This window comes from Chelonoidis abingdonii, chromosome 20, assembly GCF_003597395.2.
Source record: "Chelonoidis abingdonii isolate Lonesome George chromosome 20, CheloAbing_2.0, whole genome shotgun sequence".
Taxonomy (NCBI): domain Eukaryota; kingdom Metazoa; phylum Chordata; order Testudines; family Testudinidae; genus Chelonoidis; species Chelonoidis abingdonii.
The window spans coordinates 15202209-15222793 of NC_133788.1; the positions used below are offsets into that span (position 1 = coordinate 15202209).

Here is a 20585-nt window from a genome sequence, read left to right on the forward strand (position 1 = left end):
GAAATAAAGCGTCCTTGCATTTTTTTGCCCCTGCAAAATACGTGGCATCTCACCTTGGAGTCTGCGTCCTTGGTCATTTTCAGCAGGGTGATCAGCCTTCGCGCCCGAACAGGGGTATGGGAGGTGAGCAACTTGGCGATTAAGAAGCACCAAGACAATCTTCAGCTGCTTACAAAATGAGGGTGGGAGCGAGGGGACAAGAAATAACTTCCTGGATTTTCATTGATTCTTTCCTGCCCCCATACACCAGCCAGCCCAGGGAATTCCCTCTCACCTGTACCCCACCTGCCAGCGCAGCCAGAGGTCAATCTCCTGTACCCTGCCGCCCGACGCCAGCCAGGGGGTCCTCTTCCCTTGTACCCCTGCCCCAGAACCAACTCCAGGGGTATCCTTCTATCTCTTGTGCCCCCTGCCGCAAGCCAGCCACGGGAGTCATCTCCCTGTGCCCCACCGCTCCCAGCCAGCCAGGAGGTCCTCTTCTCCTGTACCCCACGCGCCCCAGCCAAGGCCAGGGCGTCCCTCTCATCATGTACCCCACGCACCCAGCCAGCCCAGGGGTCCTCTCCTATACCCCCCCTGCCCCCCAGCCCAAGCCCGGGGCCCTTTCCCTTTATCCCCTCCCCAGCCGTAAGCCAGGAGCGTCTTATCCATACCCCCCTGCCACCACTCAGGGGTCCCTGTGCCCCCTGGCCCAGCCAAAGCACCAGGGTCCTCTCCCTTGTGTCTCCCGCCCCCAGCCAGCCCAGGAGGCTCCTCTCCCTGTTACCCCCGCGCCCGCCACCCAGGGAGATCCCCTCTCATGTCCCCGCCAGCCAGCCAGGGTCCTTCCCTATACCCCCCCTGCCGCCAAGGCCCAGGGGCCCCTTTCCTAGTATCCCCGCCCCAGCCAAGCAGGGTCCTCTATCCCTTGTACACCCCTGCCCCACCAACTCCAAGGGGTCCGTGCCCCCCTGCCCCAGTCCAAAGCCAGGAAGTACTCTTTCCCTGTGTCCCCGCCCCAGCAAGCTCAGGAGTCTCTCTCCCTGTACCCCCGCGCCCCGCCAAGCCCAGGGGTCCCCTCTCTCTGCTACCCCCGCCCCAGCCAGCCCAGGGGTCCTTTCTCTGCACCCCCCACACCCAGACAGCCGCAGGGGTCCCTCTCCTGTGCCCCGCCCCAGCCAAGCCCAGGGGTCCCTTTCCCTGCACCCCACACCCCAGCAGCCCAGGGGTTCCCTTCTCCCTGTACCCCCCCGCCCTAGGCCAAGCCAGGAGGCTCCCTTCCTCCCCATGCCCCCCCATCTCCAGACCCCGTTTCCCTTACCCCGAGAGAGACTCACTGGTTGAAAGTAGGGGCGCCAGCTGCCGCTCTGAGCCATAGGGGGCGACTGGGCAGCTCGAACCTGGGACGGACGGAGCCTTTACCCCTGCGCTAGCGGCGACCGGGAGGAGGAAACCGAAAGCGACGCGACGGGGGGGCGGGGGGGCGGAAAGAACGGCAGGGGAAGGGGGCTGTACAGGTGGGGGGGGGGAACAGGCAGGGGAAGGGGGCCTGTAGCAGGGCTGGGGGAGGGGCACACGGCAGGGAAGGGGCTGTACAGACTTGGTGGGGGGAAAGGGAAACAGGACAGGTGGGAAGGGGGCTGTTACAGGGCTGCGGTGGGGGAAGGCAGGGAAGGGGGGCTGTACAGGTTGGGAGGGTGAGGGACAGGCGGGGAAGGGGCTGTACAGACTGGGGGGGGAAGGAAACAGGCAGCGGGACAGGGTGGCTATCAGGCTGGGGGGGAGGCGAAACAGGCAGGGGAATTGGCGTTTACAGTTGGGAGGTGGGGAGGCGAACAGCTGCAGGGGAAGGGCTGTTACAGGCTGGGGGGGGAGGGGAAACGGCAGGGGAAGGGGCATGTACAGGCTGGGGGGGAGGGACAGCGCAGGGATAAGGCGGGCTTGTACAGGCTGGGCTGGAGAAGGGAAGCGGTAGGGAGGCGGGTAAGGCTTGGGGTGGGCGAGGCGAACAGGCGAGGGGGAGCGCGGGCTGTACGGCTGGTGGGAGGGGAACAGGCCGGGGAGGGGCTGTACAGGCTGGGGGGTGGGGAGGGGAAGCAGGGCAGGGGAAGGGGGCTTTTACAGGTGGGGGGAGTGCGAACAGGCAGGAGGGCTGTACAGGGCTGGAGGTTGGGAGGACAGGGCAGGGGAGGGGTGGTCTCGTACAGGCTGGGGTGGGGGGGGAACAGGCAGGGAGGGGCTTGTACAGGCTGGGGTGAGAGGGGAAACAGGTGGGGGAAAGGGGCCTGTGGCTGGGGGGGGAGGGGAACAGGCAGGGGAAGGAGCTGTACAGGCTGGGGGGGAAGGGGAACGGCAGAGGGAGGGCTCGTCCAGGCTTGGGTGGGAGGGGGCAGGCAGGGAGGGGCCTTACAGAGCTGGGGGTGGGTGAGGGGAACGGCAGGGGAAGGGGGCCCTGTACAGTGTTGAGGTGTGGGAGGGGATACAGCAGGCGGGAAGGTGCGGCTGTACAGGCTGGGGGGCTGGAGGGAATCAGGCAGGGAAGGGGGGCTGTACAGGCGAAGTGAGGGAGGGGAAAACGGCTGGGGGGGAAGGCGCGGCAGGACAAGGGGTGTACAGGCTGGGTTAGGGAGGGGAACAGGGCAGGAGGGGGGCTTGTACAGTTGGTGGTGTGGGAGGACAGGGGAACGGGGGCTGTCAGGCTGTGGGGGAGGGGTAACCAGGTACGGAAGGGGCCTGTGTACAGGCTGGGGGTGGGAGGGGAATCGGTAGGGGTGAAGGGGGCTGTAACAGGCTTTGTGGGAGTGGAGGAGGGAACATGCAGGGGAAGGGGCAGTACAGGCTGGGGGTGGGGAGGTGAACGTGCAGGGGAAGGGTGACATGCGGGGGGGGGAAGGGAACAGGAGCAGGGCGAAGGTGGGCTGTACAGGCTGGGGGAAGGAAAACAGGCAGGGGAAGGGGGCTGTACAGGTGGGCTTGGGGGGGGAAATCAGAGGGGAAGGGTAGCTGTATCCAGTGCTGGGGGGGAAGGGAGGAACAGGCAGGGGGAGGCTTGACAGGCTGGAGGGGGAGACGCGGGGTGTCAGTGGGGGGGGGGCTGAAGGCTGGATAGCAAAGGCAGGGGAAGGGGGCTGTACAGGGCTGGTGTGAGGGACAGGCAGTGGGAAGGGGGTGTACAGCTGAAGGGGAACAGGTACAGGGCTGTAATGGTGGGGCGCGGCAACAGGCAGGGGAAGGGGGCTGTATCAGGGCTGGCGTTGGGAGGGGAATTCAGGCAGGGGAAGTGGGCTTACAGCTTGCTGGGGGGGAGGGGAACAGGTACGGGAAGGGTGGCCTGTACGGCTAGCGGGTGGGGAGAGCGGAGAGGCCAGGCGCGGGAAAAGGAGGGGAAGGGCTTTACATGGCTGGGTGGGAGTGGAACAGGCAGGGGAATTGGCGGCGTACAGGCCTTTGTGGGGGGGCAAGGCGAAACAGGGCAGGGGAGGGTGTGTCCTCTGGGTTGGGAGTTGGGACGGCAAGAAGGGAACAGGAGCGGGAGGGGGTGCTGAACAGAGCTGGGAGGGGAAAGGAACAGGCAGGGGAAGGGGGCATGTACAGGCGTTCGGGAGGGAAGGCAGGGAGGAACAGGCAGGGAAGCGGGGCTGCACAGGCTGGGGGGGGAGAAGGGACAGGCAGGGGATAGGGGGCCTGAACAGTGCTGGGTGGGAAAGGGGAAACCGGCGGTGGAAGGGGGCTGTACAGGCTGGGTGGGGAAGGGAACAGGCGGGAGAAGGTGCTGAACAGGTGTGTTGAGGGGGGAAAGGGGAACAGGCAGGGGAAGGGGTCTGCTCAGGCTGGGGAAGTGGGACAGGCAGGGGATGGGGGCCCTGAACAGGCTGGGAGGGTGGAAAGGGAACGGCGGGGGGAGGGGGCTGTACAGGCTGGGAGGGGGAAGGGGGCTGTACAGGCTGGAGTGGGGAGGGCAACAGGCAGGGGAAGGGGGCTGTACAGGCTTGCGGGGAAGGGACCAGGCAGGAAGGGGATGTGCAGGTGGGGGAAGAGGGGCGCAGGCAGGGAGGGGGATGTGTAGGCGGGGGAAGGGGACACACGCGGGAGGGGTGTTCAGCAGATTGTGGGGAGAAGGGAGCATGCAGGGGAAGGGGGTTGTACAGGCTGGGGGGGGAAAGGGGCACAGGCAGGAGGGGGATGTGCAGGTGGGGGAGGAGGGCACAGGTAGAGAGGGGGTTTATGTAGGTTGTGGGGAGAGGAGAGCAGGCAGGGGAAGGGGGTTGTACAGGCTGGGGGGGAGTGCACCAATGCAGCCTGGTACCAAGGGTCTGATGAGCACATGCAGGTGGGTGATCACAGGCAGGAGAGAAGGGGCACAGGGATGGAGAAATGGGAGCTAGTAGTTGCTGACCAGGTGGTGTGGGGCAGGCCATGGGACTGGGGTTAATGTGATTAGGACACGTACCATAAGTAGTACCAGCACAGGAAATGGGCGCAAGATGGGACTGACACTTACAGCGTTGGGCCATGTCAGAAGAGTGGAGAGAAATAATGGCAAATCATTTGCTTTACAAAGAGCACGAGGAGGGAGAATTACCCTCCAAAACACAGCGTGCTGGGTGGAGAACTCTGTGTCTGTGCTGGCCATTGCTCACGCACGATAGCTTGAACGATGTTGCCAGTTGAGCAGTCCACGTGGACATGAAGGGTTAAATGTCCAGCAGCTGTATTTGAATCCAGAGGTTGCTTCCGTTCTGGGAATTGAGTAAGAAGATTGGGGCAGGAAAGTCTGGGATGCATCAGACTAGAGGATTGTGCGATAGGTTTGGTGGACTCTCCAAACATAAGCCTGCCAACCTGAGCTTCAGCTGTGTCCATACTGCAAAATGAGTGGCCTGGGATCCAGGCCGCAGTGGCTCTCGGACTCAGACCCCTATCCCTGGGCAAGTCTGCAGGCCTGAGAGGTTTCTGGTGCAAGTCAGAAGACTGTGTGTAGACAGTAGGTGAGTTTGGGCTTAAACCTGAGTCTGAGCCAAGGTTTACTATGCAGTGCAGACATACCCACAGAGGCTTGGCCTGTATGGGTGTCTACACTGCAGCTGGGCGTGAGCCTCCAGCCTGGGTAGACAGACTTGCACTAGTGGGGCTCCAGCTAGAATACTTAAAATACCAATATGGGCTCTTGTTGCCCATGTGTGTAGGGCCAAAAGCAGTGTGGAAATAGTAGGTGGGAGAGTCCTGTGTCACTTAACTGGGCCTTAAGCCTGGTCTGCACTTAAAACTTACAGCTGTCAGTAAGGGTAGTGATTTTTTGTGAACATAGCTACGGTGGTATAAGCCCTAGCGTGCCTGCGCACCCCAAGTGACACAGAACAACCTAAGCCCTAGTACAGCCAGTTCTATGTTGAGGGGAGGGCTTCTCCCATCAATACTACTGCCTCTCCCGTCAGCATATATAGTGTCTTCAGTAAGCGCTACAGCACTGTGGCAGCGTTGTAAGTGTAGACAAGCCCTTAGAAGCTGAAGCACTAATCTGTGTAAGGTGTTTTTTTTTAAGTCTCAGTGTGAACGTTGCTCCCCGCACTAGATCTAGTGTCGACGTATTTGCACATTCTTAGCATTGCGTGTGCTGGTGGGGTATTTCTGTTGAAGATTAGTCTGCTTACACAGAGCACAATGTTGACATTCAAAAAGAACTTCACAATCTCTCCTGTTTATTAAATGCTCCCAGGCTGAGCTTTACAAGATATCTTTATGTGATATAAAAGCACATCCTAGTTATTATTCTAAAATGTAGGTACTGATGTATGTACAGAGAGTAATGTCCTGAAATTGCTGTATTTAACAAAAAAAAAATCACATCTTGTTTCTGTGCAGTGTATAAACAAAACACAATATTAAATAAGACAGGTTTGGAACGCAGGCTGAAGATGCCCTTTGAGGTTTATATATATATATATATATATATATATATATATATATATATATAAAAAAAAAAACCTCAAAGGTTTATATATGTGGTTCCCAGCCAATGGGAGCTGCAGAGCTAGCGCTCAGGGTAGGGGCAGTGGACAGAGCCGCCAGCCACACCTCTGCCTAGGAGCAGCCAGGACAGGTTGCCGCTTGCAGGCAGCCGCTTGAGATGAGCACCCCCAGATCTGGTATCCCGAACCTCCTCCCATACCCCAACCTGTTGCCATGACAAGTCATTGAAACCGATGCATTTCTCCAAAAATTTCAGTTTTGATGTACTGGCATTTTCAGTTTAAAAAAACAAACCCAAAATATTTTGTCAAAATGCCCAACCAGCTCTAATCCCAGTAACATTAATCAGAAAGTTGAGTTGAAACCAAACACCTAGAAAGGTTTGAAAATCAGAAGGGACGTGGGGAGTAGCTAGTGAAGGAAACAGAATGGACAATGCATCTCTTACTTCCTAAATTGAGACTCTCTGTGTTCATTTCTAATGTATCTATCTCCAGGTGCCAGCAACTGAGCAGAGGTCACACAAACTGTAAGAGTTTCAGCAGAGGCAGACGCAGGGTCCAGCACCAATGACGGTCATATGACTGCATTAAAAGGGGTAACTAAGTAAGTCCAAGTCCTAAGAAAGCAGTATTTCCAAACACCTGATAAGGAGTTTCCAGGATGATCTAGCGTTCATTGAATACTGGAACGTTCCATTTTTAATAGCTTGGTAACTTGGGGGTCAAGCTTTTAGTTACACTTGTGTAAAATGTGCTGTTAATTACATCAACATCAGAGGATTTACACCAGTGCAATTGAAGAGAACAGTGGGTACTCGTGAGTATTCTGGAGGCATTTGGATTTGGATCTCAAAACATACCATTGTTCAGATACAGCCTGTTTGTCCAATTGTGCAATAGCGAGGCTGGGGAAATTGTGGCTGAACATAATCTCAAGCAGCCCAGCATCCCTCTTCTGCTGGAACAGATGAGATCACTGGGGAGGTTATCAGCTGAGAATCGGCATGGCAGCATTGATTGCAACGTAGCTGTGCTGGCCACCTAGCCCATGATATGAAGACCAACATTTCCAGTTCCTGATTTGATTCCGTTTTAGCCTCACCTTTTTCCACTTCAAAGTTAGTTGTTTGCCTCCCTCTTTTCATGACAGGCGTATCCCAGACCACAGGCCATTTCTCCCGGAGGGGAGGTGATAAGGAACAGGAGCATGCAAAGAGTTTGCCCAGTATGCTTTCAATTGCCAATAAATCGGCCCACTCCTGAGGGCATCACTTAACTGTTCAGGGTTAGAAGCTTAGCATAGCTCTCCTGAAGTCACTGGAGCAACTCTGACACCTCACTGCAGATTTGGCCTCCAAGTCATTACCCCTCTGCCAATCTGTCTTCCAGGCTACCCCCCTTGTCACATTCAATCCCTATTTTTTTAAAAAAACACTTTTGCTTTCTGACTCATGAAAAGTGAGATGGCAGGAGCCGGATATGAAATAAAGCGAATAAACCTATCACGTTGCTATGTTGTTGCTGAGCAGCCATGGGAGAGTTACAGGAAGGATGGCTGGCAGAAAAGAGAAAGCACAGGGATGACAGTAATTTTTTTTATGTTTGCAACGCCAGAAGTGCTGCATGTAATGGTTAGTATGTTTGCTGTCATGTAGGGGAGACTGGTCTAGAGGACTGGGAGACAGGTGTTATTTCTAACTTGACCACGCACTTGGTGTGTGTCATTGGGCAAGTCACTTCACCCTATTGTTTCTCTTCTCTATTTTGTCTATTTAGCGTTTGACCATTCACGGTCTCTTACTATGGGTTTGTACAGCATCTGGCATAAGGAATTCCTGGGTCCTCTAGGCACACCTGTCATAAAACGTATTTGTAAAATACTCAGATCTTTCAGCACCAAAAATATTCAGTGAGTTTGGAAATCTGCTTATATCGTAAATCAACCCTAAGTCTAACCAAAAAACACCCCACACAATTCCATGACTTTTGTTTTATCCAGAGCAGAGATTTATTCACAGAAAATAATCCTAAATATCCAGAATTTCATTAGCGTAGAGTGCAATTTTTTTTTTGCCAGTTGCATAAACTAATACAGAACCCTTTGTTAATACTAACAATTTTAATTAAATTAATAGCAATTCTGGAAGACAAACTCAGTTGATAGAAAATATAAAAAAAATTTTACTGTACAAAGTTTACATCACATTTGAAAAGAAAATATGTCAATTTTCACCATATTACAGACTCCATTTACATACACTACGAAGTCGTGGCTATTGTAGCAGTATTGTACAGCAAGCTTCACATTTACATGGCTAAAACGATACAGGCTTCCCGTGCTAGTCACTCCCTTACATATCACCACCACAAGAAGAAATAGTACAAACGATCATAAAACAATGCAGCATAAAAACCCACTTCAGTTAGCAACACGTGTTAAGGAATAAATGGGCCTGATTCTTTTCACACCATTGACATCAATTGAGTTACCTCCCATTTTCACCAGCAGTGAGACCCAAAGACACCATTCACAGCCCAAGCTTTTGTAAATTCTTCTTTAAAACAAGAAAACAATTTTAGATCCAAGATATTAGTTAAAATAACTGCAGGATTCTAATAACTTAACTCACATCAGGCCAGGTCATCAGCTAGCGTAAAATCAGTGTTGCTCCACTGATCTCACCACACGCCTGCTGAAGATCTGGACCATCAAGCAGTTCTCAACCTAGTATATGCACAGTAAAGTGCTGCTCAATGTGGGTCAGGGTATCAGAATCTGTCGGGATATAAAGAGCCCTGTACTGGGACTATTGTGCCATTCCCACTGAAATGTTCTACTGGGAGTTCTACTTAAAAGGGGATGGGCAACATCACCCTGTGTTTCTGTGAATAAGGTTTCTAAAATGTGCAAGTAACTTTTGGGTAGTGGATCTCAAACTGTGCTAGACAGTTCCAGCTAATAATTTTATTAAAGGACAGTTAAGAATGCATCACTTTCCCATTACTTTTGCACGTTGCCACAAGGCGGCTAGCTTCTAATGAATGGGAGGGAGAATGGTTAACACAAATATGAGAAGTCAGTGGTCTGTGCTGTGGGGAACAGGAGGGGAAGAGCATTCAAGACCATCACCTTACCAAGATGTGCCTCACCAAAGGTTTGGAACCCCCTGCTGTAGGGTCCCGTTTTACCCACACAACTTGCAGAAACTAATTGCTATGAGTACATCAAGGCTGTTGCCAGTGCCACATATTGAAACCAGAGTCATGTTCTTCAGTTACATGAAGGACTAATAATTCAGAACGCAAAGACTAAAAGTAGACAATGGAACAACTTTGAATCACAAGGTCTTTACTTAGCCAAAAACACTTTCTGAAGCTAATGGAGGTTTTGTCTAATAAGTCTTAACATCTGTTTTTATTTCACGTAATTTAGAGACGCACTGAAGTCTAATTTCTCCCTTCATTTAGGCATATACTGTGCCATCAATATTTAAGCAAAATCTTCTAATGAAACTGAATCCTGCTTATTACTGATGGCACAATTCAGTCTTCAGCTTTGGAAATAAGAGTAAATATTAGTATTTTTTCATCCGCAAAACCATATGGTGTAAATAGCTTGCTACAAATACAGTTACACTCAAGGGGTTTTATTCATTTAATTAAATAAAGCTATGGTGGGATCAGTAACTACCACACAAACTAGTTTTACATTCGACACGCACATTATAAACATTTGAACACAATATTTGCAAGAGACTGAGCATGTGTTGACTTAGCATCTACTTGTTATTGCATTGTCTGGAACATGGAAGTTAGGAATCATTTATGCCATCTTGTTTGCTCTGTGAAAAAAATCAGGGGCCATATGTGGCCTCTAGAAGCATGGCTGTCATTTTGCATGTCCTAGAGAAAGAAACTAACTGCGACCCCCACCCTCAATTTGAAAACATGAACTCTAACATTTCAAAGCACTTCCATGACCCCATTTTGTCTGCATGCCGTAATGTGCATGGGGTGGGGTAGGGGAAATGTCTGAAATGGAGCTGCCACAAGTATTTGTTTAAGTGTCTAATCCTAGCCCCCCTGAAGTCACTAGCAAACCCCCAGTGCTTCAATGGGATTAGTATCTTTTCCCCAAGGGACTGTATTTCCCTTAAGTGCCAACACCCCAGGCAGTTTTATAGCAGAAGTCATGTACCAGTACCAGCAGCTATTACTCAGCTTGCCGCTGCTGGAATGTGCATGTGAGATCACACCTGCTATACGTGTAATGGGATGGGGCGCCTGATGGGACAAAGCCATTGTATCTGCATATATCTGCTACACCCTCCAGCAAAACAAGACCTTTATTTTAGCTAAAGCATTTGCCCACTTACTTAGTGTTACCTGGGAGCACAGGTATTTTATTTATACACCTATAATGGACAGTGCCAGTCTCTTTTCTTACACTTCTCATTCTTTCAACTGGTGCATCTCTACCTCCTAGAGTTCCTCTGCTCCCACTGCCCCTTTCTGAAAGACTGGCACCCCCTCATTATTTTTAGCAACAAAATATTTAAATCTAACAGGGTATCTGATACCTAAGGCAAATGATGAAGCATCTTACCACATGAACTCAGAAAAGCAGTCTGTGGTAATAATGCTAGATAGATTTTAAAAGGTTGGAGTACAATCGAAAAGGGAATTACCAATATTAAAAATTAAGGTTCGGAGCCTTCAAACCAATGTGCTGTTTGCAGACCCTTGCACTCCACTCATGGCTTTGGGGGGGCTCCCCACAGCCTGAAGGGTCCAGACTGACATCTGGCCTGAATATTGAATTCTGGCAGAGACAGCACATAGAAGCCTCCCAGAAAACCTGAAATGGGATCACAAGCCCTGATTGTGCCAGGTATTTCAGCACTTATCAGCCATTGAAGCCATTGGGAATTAGGCACCTAAATACCTGTGAGGATCTGGGAAATATTTCCCAGTCTGCGAGACTGGAAGATGCATGGGCCTTGTCTTCACAAAGCGAGGTGGTAGATGTACATTCTAATCTAGAGAGAAAATCCTAGAGAAGACAACACAATTTGCAGTTTTCGTACAAGTTAGCAGGTGGAGTTAAACATAGTCTGTAACTTGACCTGATAGCTTGTGGGAAAAACAACTGCCTGGTATTGACTAGGATTTTACCTATAGTTAATTAACTCAGGGTGTGTTCTGATCTTTTCTTCTAGTGAGGATGCAGCCCCAGAGCGGCTGCTCCACAAGCCCTCTGTTTCCCCACCTATGAGAACAGATCTTTCCCATCTGTGTGCTTTGAGATCTGCACCATATAAAAACACAGTCTTATTAGGAGTAATGGAGCGGCAATCCAGGGGGCATGGCTTACACATTTCTATGCATGGGACCCCCAATTTGGCAGTGGCACCTACGCACAGCCCCTTGCATGTGGGGGGCAGCCCAGGGTATTGTACATGCAGAGCTGCCCAAAGCCAGCATACAAGTTGCACATTAACACAGCCTTTGTAGCTCATGTCCATTTGGGTGGCATGATTCCACTTGTCACTTGCACTAACCAGAACGGGGCCCCTTTGTTTCTATGCAAAAAGTGCTGAGTTTGTGGGATTTGCCTTAAAAAAAAAAAAATCCAACCTTTAACACACAAGACAAAACATGAGACATGGCTCACGTCAGATGGCCCAAGACAGGACTTTCTTCCTCATTGTAAGATCTCTGCCAGTCTTAGTTTTTACACAAAACACAAATGCTTCAAGCCTGATTTTTTTTCAGAATAAAAGCATGAGAATCAAGTCCTGCACCCAGCACTGCCACTGGTGACAAATAAGAAAAGGCAGCTAAAAATCTCCCTGAAACTTTTGCACATCAAGCTTTCAGTTTCAAAAGTGAAATGAAGCTTTTAAAGAGTGATTACTTTTTGCAACTGCCACTGGAAAGAATTAAAAGTCATACTGTGTTGTTAGTCGGTGGAAGGAGCAATGGGGGGTGGGGTGCGTTTCCAGGAACTCCATGCTGTGTCATCAGAAATCGTTCTAGTTTGGGGACAGGTTTCAGAGGAGTAGCTGTGTAAGTCTGTATCAGCAAAAAAACAATGAGTCCTTGTGGCACCTTAAAGACTAACAAATTTATTTGGGCATAAGCTTTCGTGGGCTAAGGCCTACTTCATCAGATGCATGGAGTTAAAAATACAGTAGGCAGGTATGTATATTCACCCCTTCTTGTCAACTGTTGGGAACAGGCCACTTGCACCTTGACTGAATTGGCCTTGGTAGCACTGACCCCTCCACTTGCTGAGGTAACTCTTTTCATGTGCTGTAGTATATATATCTGCCTTCTGTATTGGGGGCAAGGGGGAACTCAAGTACTGGTTTGATGTAGAGAGTAGTAATAAGGAAACATCTAAAATCATCTCTCCAGTTTGTGTTCATGTCACTCTTTCATTCATATGCAGAGGACTTAATAACGAGGATGAACTAAGCAGGCTGTTCAGAAGTCTAACCTGAACCGTCAGCCTAGGGCAAAGCAGTGCAACTGAACTCTGCAGGAAGAGAACACCAGGAAACGATGCGTTCTGTTCACCCTGAGGTACGAGACATCCTGGGCCTGATTTTCAAAGGCAGCTCCCAGTGTAGTCAACAGGCTCCGCAAGGGCTGAACAACTTTCAAAGTCAGGCCATCTATAGTTGCTCCTTACTTACCAGCACCTCCCTAGTCTAGTAGAGAAACTGCCTTCAAACGACCCTTTTCCACTAAAAGCCATGTTGTTTTGCATTGTTAAAATGTTAGTAGTGCCAATAAAGGGCCAAAGCCAATTAAAACCATAGCCCAATTTCTGTACTGTAGACACACCGGGGGGGGGGGAGAGAAAGAAGAGAGAAGAGGGGGAATAATTATTGGATCTTTCTAGGGTCTCACTGTAGGAAGTAGGTAATTTTTTTTAACTGAATCCACTCTGAAGTGATATATACAGCCATGTGTATTACCACCACCAGCACAGTTTTAGTAAATAGTAGGAATCCAGCTCTCATTTCCTTTACACTCATTTTACAGCAGTGTAACTCCACGGACACCAGTGGAATCACTCCTGATTGACACCATTGTAAGTGAGAGCAGAAGCAGGCCCTGAATGTGGATTATATGGTCTCGAATGCAGCTGGCATGGACCGGATCCTAGTACCCATTATTCAGTTACTGTAGAACCTGCTTACAGTCAAACTCCATTTACAATGGAGAAGAATTTAAGTCCCAAATAAGTACAGTGCTGCAATAGGCAGATGGCAACTCTGATTACTGTGAATCTGTAAACGTTAAAGCTGAGATTAAAAAACACCCTTAAAGGATTAAGATGCCCAGTTTTCACTGAAAGCCAGTGCGATTATGATGCTCCCACTCCCCTCATGGTTTTGGGGTTTTTTCAAAATCTCACCCTCTATTTTGTGAATAAATGAACTATGCTAGAAAAGGGTTCCACTCTAATCAATAGTCAAGACAAAAGGGCAGGATTCTGATCTCAGTGTAAATCTGGACTTGAGTTAACTCCACTGTGGAGGTATTCCAGATTTGCAGCAGTGTAACTGAGATCAGAACCAGCCCAAGCTTGGACAAAGTTTCCAGAGAAGATCAGTAATCAACAGTTTATTAGTTTGCCCAAACCATAACAATCCATGCATTTCCTTTCAATATAATAAAAATATTAAGTTCTTTTAGAAGTTTCCTTATGGAGACACAATGGGGCCATAACTCCATTCCTTCTCACTTGAATTGGCTGCATTAGTGATTTAAAGCTAGCCGTTCTCTGACACATGTGCAACCTCTATTAGCTTCAGTGGAAACTGTGCATGATTTGCAGTGCAGAAATTAGCCCTTAGTTACTCCACAGATGCAATGAAGAACTGGGGGAGCAGTTCTTTTCAGTGCCGTTTGAATGCTTGCACTTAAAGAAAAATCTTAAATCACCTTTATTACCATCATCATGTTAAAAAAATATAGTTCACATAGAGAAACATCTGATGTAAACATTTTTTAAATAATTGCTGGTGCTTAGGCAGAACTCAGACTTCAGAAACAACATACGCCAGTTTGAACGGAGCGGTCGTGTGGCTTTCAGGTAGGGCTGCACCAGTTTCATAGGTCGGAAGATGCTGTGAAGGTTTCCGATGTTGTGTGTAAGCAGGTAGACAACAGTATCAACAAGATAATTACACACCATGCTATATCTTTTGATTACTTGATTCCAGGATTCCCAAGCCAAATCTTTCAAAACGGAGGACAACTTTGCTACTGTTAATGCTGAAAAGAGTGGGGAAGGGAGGGGAAAAAAGTTATGCATTTTTTTTTTTGATTCGTTGTACAAAGAGCCCTATAAACAGCCCTTACAAAGCGTCCTATAAAGGAAATAAAATGTGTTACGCTCTGCAGTACAGCACAATGCAAGGTCGTCCAACAAAGAAGTTTAAGTGCCGTGATCAGCAAATAAAATGAACTTTGATAACAGGGCTTGATCCTGAAGTCCTTGCGCCCAGTGCTTTTCAGGAGAGGTTGCCCCCAGTGCAAATCTTTTCTGCTTCAAAGGGAAGAACATTCCAGAAGGGGGGTGGGGGGAAAAACAGAACAAATAAACAAAGGTGGGGAATTTTCAAAGGCCCAAAATGCGTGCAGGATGCCCGACATCCACTGACTTTAAATGGGTGTTGGAACCCAGCTGTCCTTTGTGCTTTTGAAAATCTCCCTCTCCCAAAATGGCTCTCTCCCCTGCCAAGATTGATCAAAGGTAAGAAACTAGACTGATTCTTAACTAGGGTAGGAAGTAAAGGAATAAAGTCTGGGAAACCATTGTTAAGGTGGGAGGAGGAAAATTACTATTGAAAGGTCAATTTGTATCGAGGAAAAAGGATGAATCTGACACAGTCAATTAAATAATCTTTTAAAAACCCATCCTTTTTTTTTCCTCTCTCCAGACTGTACTACGGGTCAGTGGAAAGAGACCTTCCTACATTTACTAAAGGTCCGTTAGCACTATCTTGGAAGATTCAATATAAAAAAAAAAAAAAAATCTCCTTAGATGACTTAAAGGCAGGTGCCACAAATGAGGTAAGTATTCAAGAGTACTTTCTTTTACTGTACAATATTGTACATAAGCACCTGGCTATCTGGAAATGTAATATCATGTATGTAAAGAGACATTCACCTCCAGAAAACACTCACTGGAGATCATTTGTCTTCACTGAAAATTAGTGCAAACTGATAGTGGCTCTCGCTTCATAGCCTGCCAAACTAAAACGTTTGTTAGAACTCATGATCTGTAAGGGCTTGTCTACATGTGGCCTCTAAGGAAAGTTAATCTGAATTAACTAGAGGTGTGACTTTAAAGTGGATTTGTTAAACTGCCTAAACCCTTGTGTGGACACTCGTTCAAAATTAAAGTAGCTTTAATTTAATTTAGTTTAACCCTGAATGAGAGTGTCCACACAAGAGTTTAATGCACTTTAATCATTTTCAATGAAATCAGTCACTGAACTCCTCGCTTTCCAATGGAAAAGTTAACACTGATTAGTTTTTCCTGAGTGTCCCCAGGTAGAAAAAGCCCTAAGATTTAAATTAAAAAAATATGCTGTGCTCGAGCTTGATTCAGCAAAGCTCTTAAACACGTGCTTAAATTGAAGTAGTGGAACTTAAAGCAAAGCCCTTTGCTGAATAGGGGCCCTAATTAGCAACCTCATCAAATACTGATAAAATTCAAATGGCTGGATTGTTCCTGGGCCTGTGAGAGTGTGGAAAGGGGAGGGAGAAGCCACAAGTAATTTAAAAGTTACAACTGGTCCCCAAACCGAGGGCTGCTCTACACTACAAAGTTAGGTTGGCTTCACTACATCGCTCAGGGCTGTGAAAGAGAAGAATTCTTCCCTCGACCTAGATGCTGCCTCTCAGAGGTGGTGGCTTTACAGTGATGGAAGGGGTTCTTCCATCGCTGTAGTAGCGTCTGCACTACAGCATCAAAGCTGCAGCTGTACTGCAGAAGTGTTTCTTGCGTAGATACACCTTGAGCAAGGAAACCTGCCTCCTTCCAGTTCTCTCCCCTGGAAAGCGAGGTGTTCACTGACTGATTTCAGTAGAACTCAGGAGCCCAAATACCCTTTCAGGGCCTAAGTCTCAGTCACTAAACTCCTCAACCAGTTCCCACTCAAGTCAATGGCAAAAAGTGATTACTGGTTTCAATGGAAATTGGCTCCGGCCCTAATAGTTGCCCGCTACAAAAGGGAATGGCGCCAGCGGCAGGCTGAGGTACAACTGCCATCTGTGGAGGGAGGAGGCGCACACGTGATGACATCCTGCCCCTGTCTCCCCCCAGCCCAGCACCCACCACAAGGAGGCGAAGGGGCTTCCTGGACCTGAGAGGGGCCCGGCCCCAGGAGCACATGCAGTGACTGTGCTGGGTTAGTGTGTTGCCAGGAGGGAGAAGGGGGACTGGAGTCCTCCTTGCCGGCCCCAGCCTGCCTGCACCCCAAACTCCTCATCCCCAGCCCTGCCCCACCCCAGAGCCCGCACCCCCAGCCAAAGCCCTCGTCTCCGTGCACCTCAACCCTCTGCCCTAGCCCTGAGCTCCCTCCTGCACCGTGAACCCTTCATCCCCAGCCCCACCCTGCAGCCCTCACCCCTGCAACCCAACCCTCTGCCCCTTCCTGCACCATGAACCCTTCATCTCTGGCCCCACCCCAACTCTCTGCCCTAGCCCTGAGCCCCCTCCTGCACCATGAACCCCTCATTCTCAGCCCCACCCTAGACCCCTTGCCCTCAGTCAGAGCCCTCATCCTCCCACCCCACATTGTGCAATATAGGGAAATAGTTAAATGCTTACTATTCCAGTCCATTTACACATTACATATATATAATTTTTAAATAATCTCCTTACAAGGCAGGCATCGGGGTGGGGTGGGGTAAGGTAGACTTGGACCTGTTCTGGGCACCATCAAAAATTATACAAACTTGCCACCCCGTTCAGCATTGGTTCCTAATGATAATTTGTGACTGTGAAAACATTCAGCAGCTACACAGCACAGCAATAACGATTTGATGTGTAACCTAAGGACTCACAGCTGCTTGAGTCCCGCACCACTCTTTGTTGGATGAGACTTGCAGAATGCACACAACCGAAAACAACATTTAGCAACTACAAAACAACCCACAACTACAGAATCCAAGCACAGAGTGCCATTTCTGTTGCTTATGCCTTGCTAATAGTAGGTGTTAGACAGTAATCACAAGACCATTTCAAGAAAGAAGCTACAGCCTGCCCTGTTGAAATGATTCAGAAGTGAACACAAATGGCCATGTTGTTAGTTGACGGCAATTTTTCTTGAAGACAAGCATTGTTATTCAAGCTAACAGCCCACACCAAGAGAAAAGACAGGAGAGAGGAATTCGTAAAGTGTTGGTTATGTCCAAAGGTTAAAAAATTTGGTAGTTTTGTTTTAAGTGAGAGATGATTGTCCAAGTTGTCGATTAGGATACAACACATGGAAGCATGCAAGGCAGACCCAGTTATTGCACCAGAAGCTACAACCTATAAAAGATAGGAAGAAAAAAAAACAATTAAGAGTTAGTTTTCAGTCACTAGAAGCAAGCTTTAGAGAATTATACATTGTAAGGCTTATCCTAAAATAAATCAAGGGGTTAGTGTAGTGATTCTCAAAGTGCATGGTGAACCCAAACGATTTGCCAGAGAGGGTGTGAATCTTTGTTTCTCTACTGTGCCTCAGAAAAAATGAGAAGTCAGTTTCTAGCTGTTACGGTTCTGAAGAAAACCTTCAAAAACATGACCTGAATGTAACCAATCCAGTAATGTCTGCCTGAAATAGACTGAGCCTGAAACAATAGCTCTGAGTTGTTAACTGCTCCATTCATTCAGTGGGCACCAACTCAAATGCCAATGTTGATAATTAACACTGTTAACATTTACAATATATCTCCATTAAAAGCATGCAAAAAAGGAGAGGAAGGATCAATTTATGAAGATCTACACAAACTACTCTGAGAGCTTGTCTACACAGGGAAATTGGCCATACTAGTTATTGCAGAATACGCTATTCCACACACTATTCCAGAATAAAAGTGATTTTATTCCAGATTAATTACTCTGCTTTGGAGGTGCACTAATCATTCCAGAACAAAGTGACTTATTCCAGAAGTGTGCCCACATGGGGACCCATTCCAAAATAGCCACTGCAGAATAGCTTTCTCTGCATAGTTGTTCCAGTCCATCTCCCCATATAGACAAGCCCTCAGTGACAGCTTCTTTTGGGGATGCGGCCTACGGGGGCCACTACTGGATTCATCTTCTTGAAGGGAAGTTGACCTTCCAAAGTTTTGGGAAATGCTAAGTTAGCGAAAAGATGCCAGACCTTTCATAAAAATTCAGAGTGGCCACTTATCTAGCAGAAGTGTCCTTTATTGTGCAGAGAAACACGACAAAGTCACCGAACAGAAACATTGGACGTTGTAAGATAGACTGTGGCTACGTCTTCACTACCCGCTGTATCAGCGGGTAGCAATCGATTGCTCGGGGATCGATATATCACATCTCATCTAGATGCGACATATCGATCCCCGAACACGCTTATATCGATTCCGGAACTCCACCAACCCGAACAGAGTCGCGGAATCGACAAGGGGAGCCGCGGACATCGATCCCACGCCGTGAGGACGGTGAGTAATTCGATCTTAGATACTTCGACTTCAGCTACGTTATTCATGTAGCTGAAGTTGCGTATCTAAGATCAATTTTCCCTCGTAGTGTAGACCAGCGCTGTATGTTTTGTACAATACTGTGCTCTTCTGTACTGTAGTTATCTACTGCAAGGAAGGCAGACTCCTTTTGGACACGCCGCTGAGTCAGATTTGCTAGACAAACCTCATAGCCAATGAGCAGTCACGTCACCCAAATGGGTAAATGATTTAGATTCACAGAAAGAAGGATCAGCGTAAGTGAACACAAAGGGAGAGGAAATGTCACAACGGAGACTGGACAGCTCAACAGGGACTTGGTAATGGACTAGGGAGCCCTTCACCTCTACACAGCAGGTTAGAAGTGAGTCAAGGCTGGTTGTGGCTGAACTTTGACTTAATGGGCGATCCTAATCCCATCCCTAGTGGCAAATGCTCAGTCACATTTGGAATTCAGGGAGGTCCTTCCTGGCCAATCAAAATGAGGTTGGAGATCCAGCCACTCTATCAAACAAGGTGGAGGCACACTGAGGAACACTCATGCTGGTGGTAGGCTGGGGCTAAACAGAGGGCTTCCCTCTCCAAGGCTGTCAGTCCAGCACCTTTCAAAAGGATTTTAAAAATAGCTCAATATGTCGAGGAAAGGTATTCAGATAAAGGGTCTGATGGGAGCAGACATGTGCGTGCTTTTGAAAGCCCCATTAAGTATCCACATTTTTATGCACCTAATCATCTTTAAAAATCTGACCCCAAATCCCTAAGATCATCAAAAAGCTATTGATGATCTTAGCATCTTTCAGCTATGAAATTGAACCATCCATATTAAGATGAGCTTTATAAGGTAAGTGGGGATTTTCAGACAGACAGTGTACAGGTCACACTCTATGTTAAGGTTAATTATATCTCAGGAGATTAGACACAAAGGGAGAGATTCAGCTCCACTGTAACTCCATCAGCTACTGACCTCATCCTGTAACTGCTGCGGGTGTGGAATTGCCACTGAATTCACTGGGAGTTCTAGGCACAAAACAGGATCCGGCTCACCTTTCACTATCTAACTCTGCTAACTCAATCAAAGAGGGATTTCTAAGGTAAAATCTCATTAGACTGGAGGGGAGAAAAAAGAACGGGATATTTCTCTTATAACAGAAGCACAGGTAGGAAAAGCAGCATAATTATATACAATACATGTGCTTACATATATTTTAGCTTAAGTTTCAACATCATTTTCAAATATATGTTTAAAAACAAAACCCAACCCTTGAAATTGTCTATGATTTTATAATTCATCCCGAAGAGTCTGATCATATTTCTTAAAGGTCAGAGCTCAATCAACAACAGTAAGGATGAAGGTTAAATTGCCCCATTGTCACTGCCGTAGCATTCAGGGTGCAAAAACGACACTTGGCTTTCCCAGCAGCAGGCCACTGCGCAGTATCTGTATAACTGGTGATATATTTGATGTGTTCTTTTTAAGAACATTTGTGTTTTAGCTTTAGAAAAATTACTATAATGGGACAAGTATAAAGGATTCACGGTGCTTTATGATTAAAGCAGAGATTGATGCAGAGAGGGAAAATATCAGAATGCTCTATTTATCAATGACTGGACAGTAAATGTTCATCCTTTGCTGAGAGTAGTGTCCTTTTGTATAGTCAGGATGCCAGGGTCTTGCAGGAAAGTCATATTTCAGAATTAATTCAAAGTATTCAGAATTCCATGTCAAGAAGATTTTGCACAGGGAAATTGGTGAAGTGTTCAAAAAGTAGAAATCAGGAAATGCAGTGGTCATTGCAATACAGAAAAAGGTGAAGCATTTGAGGCATTATGGCAAGATACCGCAGGAGGATCACGAAAGGTTAAGAGATGGGAAAGAGGATGATCAAGCCATCAGAAAAGAAGGAGAGAGAG

General features: G+C 47.9%; 1 protein-coding gene across 2 annotated transcripts in view; it reads right to left on the reverse strand.

Moving 5' to 3' along the window:
* Nucleotides 1–7931: 7931 nt before the first annotated feature.
* Nucleotides 7932–20585, reverse strand: part of KSR1 (kinase suppressor of ras 1) — a 61728-nt gene continuing 49074 nt past the window's right edge. For both annotated transcript variants that reach the window (XM_075059540.1, XM_032779420.2), the window contains one exon: nt 7932–14243. In XM_075059540.1, coding sequence (XP_074915641.1) covers nt 14165–14243 — 79 coding nt within the window. In that variant the 3' untranslated portion in view covers nt 7932–14164. The remainder of the gene's footprint in view (nt 14244–20585) is intronic.